This window comes from Scomber scombrus, chromosome 23, assembly GCF_963691925.1.
Source record: "Scomber scombrus chromosome 23, fScoSco1.1, whole genome shotgun sequence".
NCBI classification, from domain to species: domain Eukaryota; kingdom Metazoa; phylum Chordata; class Actinopteri; order Scombriformes; family Scombridae; genus Scomber; species Scomber scombrus.
This window is the reverse complement of record NC_084992.1, coordinates 19,953,047-19,966,468: the sequence shown is the minus strand read 5'-3', so window position 1 is coordinate 19,966,468 and position 13,422 is coordinate 19,953,047. Positions and strand designations below refer to the sequence as shown.

Below are 13,422 nucleotides of genomic sequence, written 5' to 3'. Positions count from 1 at the left end.
ATCAGCAAAAGAAATGCCTCAGATTTCCCTGTCAAAGAAACTTTGGAGTTTCGGCATAAAAAAAGAATGTGCTCTCCGTGTACGCTGAGTGATTTCATGTTTGAACTGTAACACAGGAGTTATGACTTGGCTGGGTTCCAATAAGCCCAGTGGTGAATGAGAAATGATGGGCGTTGGCTGTGATTAGCATAGAGTAATGAAACCACAGTGAGCTGCTCTGAACCCTGTGGGCTGTCTGTCTTCCCTGGAACATAAGTACACAAACACAAAAACACAGGCTGTATGTGTGTACAGCTAATGTATGTACACTCCACACACACACACACAACCCACCATTTCAAATGCACTACAATTTAAATGCATACACACATTTACATACACCTATGACTGCAATTAAGAACATATTTGCTATTAATGTGGTATTTAATTATTCTTGATGTGATTGATCTTTTCATCCAGTGACATGCCCCCTTTTTGGAAGCTGAAATAGATTTCAATCCCCCTACCACTCCTCCCTAATGTGAAAAATAGCACTTACAAAAACATGAACTGCAAAATGTCCTTTCACATTCCCCATACTTCTTTTGAAGTTTTCAAGTTTCAACACGAGTTTCTTAAATATAAAAGACATGCTGCTCTCCTGTTTTATTGACAACAAACTCAAAAGCAAGACGGCCTTTTTTCATATTTCGGCTTTGACAGATGTGTTTCCACGATGCCCCTCACCATCTTGTACGTGCTTTCTGAATAAAATCTTGCAGACCTGAATCCTGAGAGACTCGCCAGCATCAGAGCACTCTATTTTGTTTTTGTTTCCACATGAATATGATTCAGTCACGTTTTGCTCCTCAACACAGTTGCGTGCCTCTGATTTTATCCATAAAATGTCCAAAAAGAGTGAAAAATGTCAATCACAACTTCTCAGACTACAAATGTTATCCACAAATGGCTTGTTATGACCAGCAAGCAGTCCAAAACCCAAAGACAATTCAAATCAGTGTATCTGCACATTGTTTAAGAACAAATGTAATCACATTCAAGACCTGTTTAATACGTCTTTAAGGAAAAACTAATGCCATTGCTGAGACATATTGTAATGCAAAAGCAATATTTTACTGTTGTAGTGGGTTGAGATGGAGCTCATTTAAAAATAATTCATGTTGGACTGCAACTAATGATTGGTTTCATTACAGTTCCAACTCCTGATTTTTTTTTTTTTACTTTAATTAATGAGTTGATTGGTTGGTTATGTAAAATAATCAGAAAATAATGATAATGAAAAATAACATAAACTGAACAGATATAATTACGCTCGTTCACTCTGCTCCAGCTCAAATCAGAACTCCTACAATTCCACACATATTAAGACATTTTTAGACCTTGAATATCAAATACTAAATTTAAGAAATGTTAAGACTTAATGATCCACAAATACCGATTCAAATGCAAATCCTCACATTTGAGAAACAAGAACCACCTTAGGAAATGACTTAAATATTGAATCTTGTTCAAGTTTCAGTACTGCCTGCACAATCATGAATGGACACAGTTGTGCGCAGTATGAGGTCTTTGCAGCACACTGGTATTCTGAAGCACACAAACAGACACACACACAAACACACACACACAGACACACTTGTTTTTTCATGCCCTGCAAACATCTCTCTCTAGGTCTGCTCCAGTCAGAGAGGATAGAAAGCAGAGCTGTGATGGCTGCAGGGCCAACAGGCCACCCAACAACATTCACAGCAACAGGACCGCACACACTCTTAGTCATACACAAGGGAGAGCCAGATAAAAAATGGAGACGTGCAGCCTTTTTCTGTGCACACACACACAACCATACAACCATACACGCATTTAAACCCAAGTCACTTTTGGGGAATTTACATAGAGTGACATTCATCTCCTGGAGACTTCACCCTAACCATAACCACTGACCCAAAAATCAGCATTTTAATAAATTTGGGACTCGGCTTTTGTCCCCGATTGCACAAGCTGTCCCCAATCAACTGGTCTTAAGTCTGGTGTGTGTCCCTGAGTGAAGTCATACACACACACACACACACACACACACACACACACACACACACACACACACACACACACACACACACACACACACACACACACACACACACACACACACACACACACACACACACACAGCCACTGACACTTTCATTATCTTACAATCCGCTGGTAACCATTTGAAATCGGCTGACACAACTGTCCTCCCTCTCTCTCTCTCTACCATTTCCCAACTCTCTCTCTCTCTGGCTCTCAACATCCCTCCTTCCCTCCCTCCTCTCCTTCTTCCCTCCCAGCGGAGCTAAGCCCTCTGCTCAGCTCTTGTTGTTTTCTGGAGGCTGTATTATTTTAGCGCTGACTAATTATCGCAGCATGGCAAGCAGGGCTATAAGGAGGTTGTGCGCCGGAGGAGGGGAAAAAAAAAAAAAAGAGGATGAAGAAAGACAACAGGGTACGGAGGCAGGGAGTAAGACAGGATAGGAAAGTGTGCACAGTGGATGGCGAAGAGAAGAAAAAAGTTGGTGTTTGGCTGTCTTTTTTTCTTATTTTTCTTTCCTGTGTTTATTAACAGTGTAGCACCGGAGCCTTGCAGAAGCTGGGCGAGAGACAGCTGTGGAGGAAGAGGAGGAAAGATTTCTAAAATGGCCGACAAACCGGGAGGGAGAGTGAGAGGGGGAGCCATGTTGTGATAGATGAGAGTTGAGCCATGTTGGGTGGAAAGAGAGAGAATAGTTAATGGTAGCTGAAGTTGAGCATGTTAATATGTGTGAATGCATATTAGGAGAGAAGCAAGTAGAGACAAACAAAAAAAAGCATATGTAGCAAACTAAGTATTAGTGCTATGGCAGTGTTTAGCAGCAGATGTGCTCAAAAATGTCACAATCAATCTGCATGATGGGAAATGTAGGAACCGATATCTCTGCCTTTACTGCATCCATTTTGGACATAATTCCATATAATAGTCTCTTTGAAGTCTTTAAACTTCATGAAAGAGCAAATGTGAATGCTAAAGATTTCTTTTCATGTAAATGGAGAGATATGATTTTTTTTTTAAAAAACTTTTTAAATAATAAACCAACAGTGTTTTTATGAATAACAAATATAGGGTGTTACCGGTCGGTCAAGGGTATCTGTCATTCAGCCTGCTAGACGGCTGCATAGCGACAAACCACAGCACAACAAAGACGTCTAAAAGCATGACTCTAAATGCTCTTCATCTTTGTTGCTGCTCTCAATAAACTCAACTTAATGTTACATATTTGAGCTTTATTTCTATTCTGATTGGGCTAGCAGTTGAAGTTGATGCGACAAACATATAAAACTTTTACTAAAACTTTTTTTAATGAGTCCATTTATTATGAGGTATTCTCTTGTTACTGTGGTCCATCCTTGATATGATGAAGGTCCCACAGGTCTCATTCTAATACTGCTCATTTACCTAATCCATCATCACATGAAAGCACAACGCTTTCAAACACTGTCAACCTACAGCACTATAGCTTCTAATTAAGCTCCTGAGGCTTTCACAAATGCTGCATTTGATAACTTCCCCTAAAATATGTATCAAATGATGAGGGGCGCTGGAAGGGGGTGAAAAATATTACAACATATTAACTTATAATCACCAATAGTCATTAATAAAATATTTTATTTAAAATGTACTCTATTAAACTACCACTTTATTTGTCTTGTTTCCTCTGTATCGCCCATACAACCCCTCTATTTACATGGAATGGTTCAGTCCTGTCTCCTACTTTCACAGCTCAATGTCAGTAGATATGTCAGTTAATATTGGACTGCAAGAGAGTTGCAACCCTTCACAGGTAAAGGTGTGATTACAGCAAATGTGCATAGTTGGTGTGGCCTATGTGTGTGGTGGTGGGGGGCCCAATGTGATATCTTTTCATGGGGCCCAAAATCCCTAGCAGCACCCCTGCAAACGATGCATAAAATAGTTAACCAAATACACAGATGTGTGCATAATAGCATCTTTGATTTGACTAAATATTAGTGTTGTGTTGTATAAGGTGTGTGACCTAAAAGGTAAAAAGACACCCTAACAACCACCTCAATGTATCAGTACTGTATATCTCAATTAGGCTGCACATGAAATTAGGCATGCAGCACGTATCGTCACTGCATATCTCGCGCGTGTTTTCACAGCGAACTAATTCTTATCCATTAACACCCCTCTCATGCGGAACATCTACCATATGTTTTGTGCTCTCTGGAGTTTTGTGTATGCCGCCACCGTCACAGTCACTCTTGTAATGTTCTAATTCGACTTTATCATCACCGGATTCACCTTACTCCTATGAATGTCACGAAGAGTGGTGCGGAAAAAATAAATAAAAATCTAACCAACATTTTAATACTCCGATAGTACTTTCTACTTCTTTCTCCTTCCTATATCCATCCTATTTGGTGGTGTTGCCTCTACCTGCTCTGATTTGTCCAGTTTGTAGTGGCCACCTGCTGCTTGTTGTGCCTGTATGCGTGCTTGCATGTGTTTGTGCGTATGTGCACCCCTCTCGCCTCTAAATGAGGAGACAAAGGAGGTGCAGAGTCTCTAATGAGTAGTCTGACAGGGCGCATCCATGTGTCACTGTTTCTCCCAGCAAACACCTGCTGCTCCGGGGTTGAGGCAAAAAAACACCTAATGCTGCAATGCAACACACACTAACAGGAAGAGGACAGGAGGAGAAACAGGAGGAGGAAAAAAATAGAGAGAGAATGTGTTTATCAAACCAAAGACGACACGTCTGGAGGGCATCCTTCCTTTAGTTGGCTTCAACGGAATGATCTCCTTAAAATCAGAGAACATCTCTGCACTTTGAATGGATCTCTGAGGACTCAGAGTCAAGATTCACAGCTTGCAACTGCTATAACAGGTGACTGCATCGCACCTTTAGCACGAAGATAAAAGTGATGGGTTGTTCAGAGTGATAACATATCTATCAAAAACAAAGTTCAAGTTATGACTTACTGAAATAAATTGAATACAACGTCTGCCGAGAATTCAATCTAACAGTTTTTGGTGGGATTCAGGAAATAGGCAGCTGCCATGTATTGTAACAGTAAAAATCTATGAAATATATTGTCAATATGACTTATTTAATTTAATTCCAGGGCGTATGCAAGACTGTCCTTACCATTACCATTGCTCTATTTGTGTAATAATATAACCTGTGTGCCTTAAATAGTTTCAATTGTTTACATATGGCCTACAGTTACAAGAAGCATTGCTGCTGTTTGCTGTGGTTGCACCTTTTTATATTGCATATCACACTTTATTGCCCTTATAGATTATCAATATGTCATTTACGTTTTTAATAGTTTTTAATTGTCTTAACTGTTTTTATGCCTCGGGGAATGCTATCTAAATTTCGTTATGTTGTTGTCTGACGCTCAATACAGTGACAATAAAGCTGCTACTACTGTTAAAGAGCTGCTTAAAAGAACCAGTGCTGACATTTTCCCAACAAATGACCTCCTTCCTGCGGTCATGTGAATTCTGTCCATTCTCTTTCGAAAGGAAAAGGTGGAAATAGCATGATGTAGCAACGCGATACCCATTACGAAGGAAGCTGGATTTATAGCTGGGGATAAAAAGTGTTTGACCGTGACACTGGAAACTGCGCTTTACATTCAGTCTCCTATCAATAATCAATATTCCTTCCTTAACCGTGTAAACAGAAGCTAATTTAAACCATAGAGGCAGTAGATGAGAAAGATATGGTCATGGTTAATGAACATACGGGTCATTTTGGAAGGCAGGAAGGTGTTAGGTAACAGTAAACAACAACCGTTTGCCTTTATTGGAAACTGTGAGTTCAAAGTAAATTGGTGCTGCCTCGAGTTGTCTGCAAACAAAACCCTGGCAGAGTATGGATTCCTCTGACCTTCAGTCCACCATGGTCTAATCAAGCAATCTGCCTGGCCGCGCTCGCTAGAATAACAATAATGATGGAAATGCTCTGTTGCATTCGTGTTATACGCCCCCCCCCCCCCCCAGCCCCACCCTCTCCCTCCACCACATCCAACACAAAAAAGAGGCTAAATATTTATTACTTTTGTCCAATTAGCTCTGGCGCCATCGATCTGGCCAATCAATCTTACCTGCAGCGCTAGAGGTGGAGAGAGTGCAAATAGATGAATCAAAACATCGTGGGACGCCCCTTGATTATTATTTCCATTCACAGGAGACGGCTGGTAATTTGGCTCCAAGAAGAACGGACAAAAAATAAATGAAATAATTATTAAAAAAACACAAAAACCCCCCACCATTTTCCTTTGTCCACAGATCCAGTGTAAAAATAATCAGAAAAGACTCATGAATCAAAACAGTAATGAAAAACCTATTGATTTTGATTTTTCACACCCTTCTCCCACCCCTCCCTCACTCTTCTTCTTTACAGTGGGGGCAACAGGGGAGTGCAGTTAGGATTGAATTTATCATTTGGGATGCTTTCTCTGTTAGGGCCATTGATTTAGGATGGTGGATTCTAGGCCACTGCCATCCACGGTGAGGGGATAAACAGGTCATATCGGAGGGAGGGAGGGAGGGGGAGAGAGAGAGAGAGAGAGAGAGAGAGAGAGAGAGAGAGAGAGAGAGAGAGAGAGAGAGAGAGAGAGAGAGGAGAGAGAGAGAGAGAGACAGAGAGAGAGAGGAGAGAGAGAGAGAGAGAGAGAGAGAGAGAGCAGACGGCCCAATTTTTCATTAAGGCCTGTGGTCAATGTTGTCAATGTGTCAAGCGCCGGCCGCAAAGCCTCACGGGAGCTGACAGCGTGAAATTTGCGAGACAGGACGCCGTTAAAAATGAAAAATCCACGAGGAAAAAAAAGAACTGATGGTGGTGATTAAGTCAAATCTTGAGAGGCAATAAGCCTTAAGGCACACCAGCACTGTACGTCCACATACATTTATACAAACTCCTTATTTTAAACTCTCAGACAGGCTCTCAAACAATAACTCAATAACACAGATGCTTCCTCCAACTTTCGTGTATTATTGCATCAGTACGGGTTAATTCTTTGAAGCAGTTAAGGAGAGAGACAGAGCTATTGATTCCTCTTAAACGAGTAGACTGAAAGCTTTTTTGCTCCATTTTTTTTTGACACAACATACATTTCAGACACACTTACAAAGGAATGTGTAGAACGGGAGAAACAAATGACAAAAACAGAAAAAGGGGCTGAGATGAGACATTTGCCAAAAGTTTCCAGACAGCTGTTGATCTTTGAAGTTCCAAGCTATACAAACACACACACATACACACATTGTTGACATTTTTGGGTCTTTCCATCTCCTTCCCTCACACAAGCACCGTCACATGCAAACACACCCCCTTTGGTAGTCTAAGTACCTCGTCAACATCGCCGCCCTTCCTCTGATTGCCATTTATCTGTGGCGGTACATATAGAAAATGTTGAAATGGCATCCCGCAGATTGGCTGCATCTAAAGTGGAAATGGCAAGTCATCCCTCTCTGATGCGGGTGGATAATATCCCTCTTCTATCTATGCTTTCTGCAAGATTGCTTCAAAGGATGAGAGGGGGCCTTCCTGTTACACGAGGTGAGACGACGCATGATTCCGAGATTGTCAAAGTTTCCGAAGCTTTCCTCGGTCCACTTCTAGTAATACAAGTGAGAAGGTTAAGACACTAAGAGGGATGTGTGTGAAAGCCATTTAAAGGCACAGCTTCCTGTGACTGAAAAAAACCTATAATTGCTCAGATGTGGTTAAATCCCATTCATTTTATACCTCAAGGAAATCTAAACTGTTTCTGTCTTTCTGAGTTAGTTTGATCTCAACAGGCTGATAAGAGCTTCAGTTGTAATTGGCTTTGGAGAGTTTTGTAGCACTAGCTGGAAGACAGGGACCCTGCAACTCAGTAGCCTAGACTATATTGGAAAAGAGTAATTGGACTGACCTTATTACTTGGAAAATAATTGGACTGATTATACATGTTTCACATGCTGCACATACCCCTATATCATCAAATCAGGAGATGAAACATGTTCATTTGAACTGCAGTTGTAAAGAATGACGATCTCCAAAAGTGACGCTATCACTAATTCAAATGTCTAAATGTATCTGACAAGCTGTCAAATGGAGTAAACACGCCATTACATCTTCAAAATATTATACAGTATGTCAGACAAATGACTCAACGACATTTAGGTTTGGCATATAGCATCTGCAGCTAGCATAAATTCTGTGTTTTGGGTCTGTCGGTGGTTAAAGGTGCTGTGGAAATTTCTAATTGGGAAGTAATGATAGGAAGGGGTTAAAGTCGTACATAGATAGTCCACTGACAGGCAAGATATGATCAAGGAGGCCAATCATATCTCCCACCCAAGACTGGTATTACTTCCAAATGTTACAATGTTACCTAAGTTTGCATGATAGCACATAAGCATGCTCCATTTGCCGATAAATCCATGACATCTGGCTTAAAGGTTGGTATACGCTTCCTACCACAGTGAAACCTTTAAGTTGAGACTATTTTGTCACACATACTGCTAGCAAGATCAATAGCGTCCATGTTACAACTGAATCTGTGGTCAATTTAGGCAACTACAGACTAGGGCAAGCCCAGTGTAAGGGTGTAATAGAAGAGGACACCACTATAATCAAGCTTTTCACTTTTACCACTAACTGAAAAAATGTATCTATAGTTATGGTTCAGTTATAGACACACATCCAGGTAGGCTCATAAGCTAGCCTTCATATACTAAGGGTATCAGTCAAAGATAGAAGTCACTGCCTTGATGATAACACCAGCTCCCTAATACTATTGTCCTTTTCACTGCTCCATCAACTGTTGTTAGCAGGGGAGATGTTGTGGACAGCCACATGCCTTCCCTCATACACGTGTCACCAGCTTTGACACAATTGTGTGCGGGGGTCAACACTATCACCCCCTGCAGGCATTCAGTCCCCATCAACCAGCAGGATTCCCTACAGCAGCAACAAGAACATAAATCTCCCCCTCTCTTCCCACTGATGACACCTCCAATTATATGCATTAGAGTCCACGACTGATTCAGAGGTGCTGCTACTGGGTAGCTGTGGTGGTGGGTCAGCATTTTACCCCTGTGCCACCCTCTGTCTAGTCCACCTTTTTTTTTTTTTTTCTCGGTAGCCATCCTTTATCTTGACATAATGTGTTTGACCACTGACATATTTGTATAAGCGGAGTTACGATCTACTCCATCTCAATCTGTCTGTAACCATTCCAAAAACATATAGGAGCCTTTGAGTATGTGAGTTTAATGAAGACATACATACAATACCCTCAACATGGTAGTTGCTTTGAAGTTGTAATGTCAGTATGTGAACCTCTTGCAGAGTAAACAGTATATTATTAGGGAGGCTACGAGGATGGAGTGATAGATTTCTTTGAAGCTGATTGGTGCTTATTTGTTTCAAGGATGATAGTCCTAACAATGGAATAATAGGTTAGAGTCTTCTCTTTCTGAATGAAATTACAGACTACTAACAAAATGGAACTGATTTCAGTGACAGATTGTCAACCACTTAAAAGCACTTCTTAAAATGACATTTTGCTCTGTGTAGCTGTAAATATCAGAGCATATGGGCTGATAACTGGAAAAATGGCTTTTGTTATGAATGACTTGATTTAAAATGTTCACAAAATAACAATTATATATATATATTTGTCATATTTTAGTATTTTGTTGAAGCTATGTGAGATATGTCAATAGTGCACATATAGGGATGAGGTTCAAAAGCATTTTATCCAATTCAAATTCAGTACTGAGTCCTTATCAGTCTCACCGGGTTTACCTTTTAACATTTGCAAATAACTTGCTCTTCTTGGCTGAGAAGGCAGAAACACCGTTTTTAGTGGCAGTCTAATCAATGTTCACAACCTGTACCTACAACCTGAAATTGGATACTCAGCATATATTATGAAATGATAATTAAATGTATCCGACACATTCAGTTCACAGCTGTAGCATTCTGTACACTCCACATACTGAAGGTCCTGATTCAGTACTTTGGTGCTGATCAGGTGAAAATGTTAATATAGAATGAGTCAAGTTAGTTTCTAGGTAGTGTCTCTATAGAAGAGTGCTCACTCTGTTGGTCCCTGGTGAACCACAGAAACACAATCCACTTGAGGTCGAACAGTGGCATTAGAGAGTGATCTCTTCACTCACAAACAATCTTTGACTGAATACAGACAGTGAATGCAGAGAGCACATTCACCAGATAAGAGCCAAACTTTTCATTTTAGTTGTTATGGAATTAACATTAATTAGCTACAGCTGATCTAATCTGCAGCCAATGATGCCTCACATTTTAACCGGCGATAGTCAGATGAAAATGAGAAGCCTATAACCTCTATCTTTTCCATTTCTCTTTGCAATAAAAACAGAGAGAGAGATAAAAGGTTTGATAAGATAATCGTTAGCGCCGGAGCTTAACGAATACGGGTATTTTGTCGACTGGGAACCGTAACCAAAATGATGACTGTGATCAAAACCCATTCCTTCTTATATCTCTCTGAATCATCCCTTAAAACAGAAATCACTTCTGTTAACTTGAGATGTCTGTTGATTATTCCCTTCCCAAAGTCAGCCAGTTGGGACTTGCTACGCAGCTGTACCTTTCACAGTTGGGGAGGATTCACATGTTGCTCCTTTTTTTGCTTTTGACACAAATGATATGTTTGCAAGGTTTGTCTGAAATATTTCAAAATGTCCCTAGAGGGGATGCTACTATGAGACAGTGTTTTTTGAAAAAGATACCATTTCCCAGCTAGTACTCAGACGCTACCCTTGTCTTTTCCAAATGTTTTGAAATGAATGGTTCCAGCAGGGATAATAGAACGGAGGTGGGTTGTTTGGCTGTAAGGAGAACATGGAAAATGGTCATGTGGGGTGGGGTCTTTCTTTTATACTGGTTTACACTCTGATAAGTCTTTAGAGGGGTTGCTAGGCAGGACGGCACATTTTGCCTGCATATATATCATCTAGAAGGCTTATCGATCAGCTCAAAATACTCTTCTCTGTCTGATAGCCTGATCAATAGTCTGGTGAGGTTGAGGCAGTGATGCCAAGCAGAGCTGCGTAGACAGAAAGCAGTAAATGTTATTAAAATTCCATTTGGTTTGTGTTGCTGGCTCAGAACTGGACCTACGATCCTGGAGGTGAAAGGCAGACTTTTTGATGAGCACCTCAAATGATTCCACACTACCTGGAAAATTCAAAAAGTAGCTGTAAGAGTCCATTTGAGTCCAATCATAAACTAAACTAATAATATTGGTTTTATGTCAGCAATATGTCTTGTGATGTCTAGTCTTCTAGAAATTTATAACAAAAAGAGGAGAGACTCATCTGCACAGTTACGCCCCAAAAAACTATGGCTAAACAGTAAATGCATCAAATGTTACATTTAAGGTAATCCCGTAATTTGTAAGGGCGGTGCCTTCATGAGGAGGGTTTATTATAAATGGACTGCAAATACAACCGTTTTCCTGAGAAGAACAACAGCGTATCGGTACGCCATTTAATTTGGTTAGTAGTTTTTGATTTGCAGTGACTGTTTATCAGTGTTAATCTCCAGTGTTCACAGAAGCAGAACATTTTTATTCATCAAGAGGGGCTCTGACACCTTAATATCTGTTACTTATAATCACAAGTAGCTTGTGATTGATGCACACATACACACACCCCAACTCGGAAAACACATGTACACCCAAATGCACACAGCAGCAATAACAGCAGCATCTTTTCACATTAACTTGCCTAATAACATGCCAATCAAACGGCAGCAGCAGACAGAGATGTGTGAATATTTTCACTCGATGCCCTGGGATTCTGTTGTTTAATTATTCACCATGTTTGTAGGGTATGCATTGCCACGCTGACCCCATCCCCCAACTCACTGCTGCCACCCCTCCCAAATGTTAAGCCTGTAAAATATGGTGAAAGCAGATGAATCACTGTGTTAGCAAGACTCTGGCTGGGGTTTTACGTTGAGATGTACAACATCAGTATTGAACAGAAGACAGCGTGGATGAGAGATAATAAGGAAAAGAGAAAAATGAGGGGAGAGAATGGAGAGATCTGAGGAGACATGCATGGACATGAGCGCTGTCAAATACTGATAGGAGCTGCAAGAGGCAATAATAACAGACCTGCACAGAATAACATCTGTATTTCCCATACGGTCATTAAGCTGTGATATTCCGAAAAGGTCAGATTGTTTTGTTTCTGCTAGATCTATGGGAATACAGGTGTTAGCTTGTGTGTGTGCTGAGCAGGTACAAATGGGCAAGCAAGTGTGTGCACGTCTTGATAATGTTTAATAGCCATGAGCCCCATTAGCGTTAACATCATCCTAATTATGCTAGAGTGGCCTACATAAACAAACACGGGTGTTAGCCGTTCCATCCCTTCTGAAATTCCGTGGCTCAAATTGTGTTTTTGAGTGAATTGTGCTTCCGTGCCATTTAATTGGCAAATCTGAAATTGATACAAAAAGGGTTTTTAAAATAATTATTTGTCAAGGACCACTAAATAAAAATGTTTTGTCCAAGAAACCTATTGGATACCAAAGTTGTTTGTTTTGCCTTTATACACTTAACACCACCAACTGTAGATGGGTCAGTGACTAATAAGGGTTGGCAAGATGAGCAATTCAAAAATATCTATCTAAACAATGTTTGAAAGGAACATCAGGTTTGTTAAAATGTACATTTTGTTGGTTTTATATTATTTGAAATGACATTTGCACCATTTTTTTTACCAAAAGTAAGACTGAATGCTCCTGAAAATGTCAAATGGTGTAACCACAAAAGAATGATACATATTCAATATTTTAGCCACCTACAGTGTATTTAAATGTACTTATACTAATAATTACTTCAATAATCATCATAATAATCACAACAATCATAATTACTTCACTACTTTAAAAAAAATGTAAATGGTTCCTGATTTACACGATTCCCCAGATTAAATACAATATTTAGAACAATTGTGTTCCATTACTGGATTTAATATAAAATGTTTTGATGTTAGATCATGTCAAACTAGTTGATATGGTGTTTTATTGAGAATGTAGTGTTTTTAAGCAAGTTGTATTATTTGGTACAAAGTTTCTATGGTTGTGTAACCATCATTTTTGCCATAATCGTCTAATATATTCTCTCAAATTGGATTAAAAGCAGAAATTTGATGCTGGGTCCACCAAAAAAAGGATGTTTTTTTAGTTTTTTTACATACGAAACCAAAAAAAAATCAAACCATACCTCTTAATTTAATGTCAAGCTCCATGACTCCACTTTGCAAACCACTGTACAACATTCCAATAAATGAAACACTTGCCAAACTATAGTTAAACTACCGGCGCT

General features: G+C 39.9%; 1 protein-coding gene across 1 annotated transcript in view; it reads right to left on the bottom strand.

The window, feature by feature from the left end:
• nrxn2b (neurexin 2b) overlaps nt 1-13,422 on the bottom strand; it is a 590,949-nt gene that overhangs the window by 106,031 nt on the left and 471,496 nt on the right. The window contains 2 exon segments of the mRNA XM_062444511.1: nt 741-778; nt 846-865. Of these exon segments, the coding sequence (XP_062300495.1) occupies nt 741-778; nt 846-865 (58 nt within the window).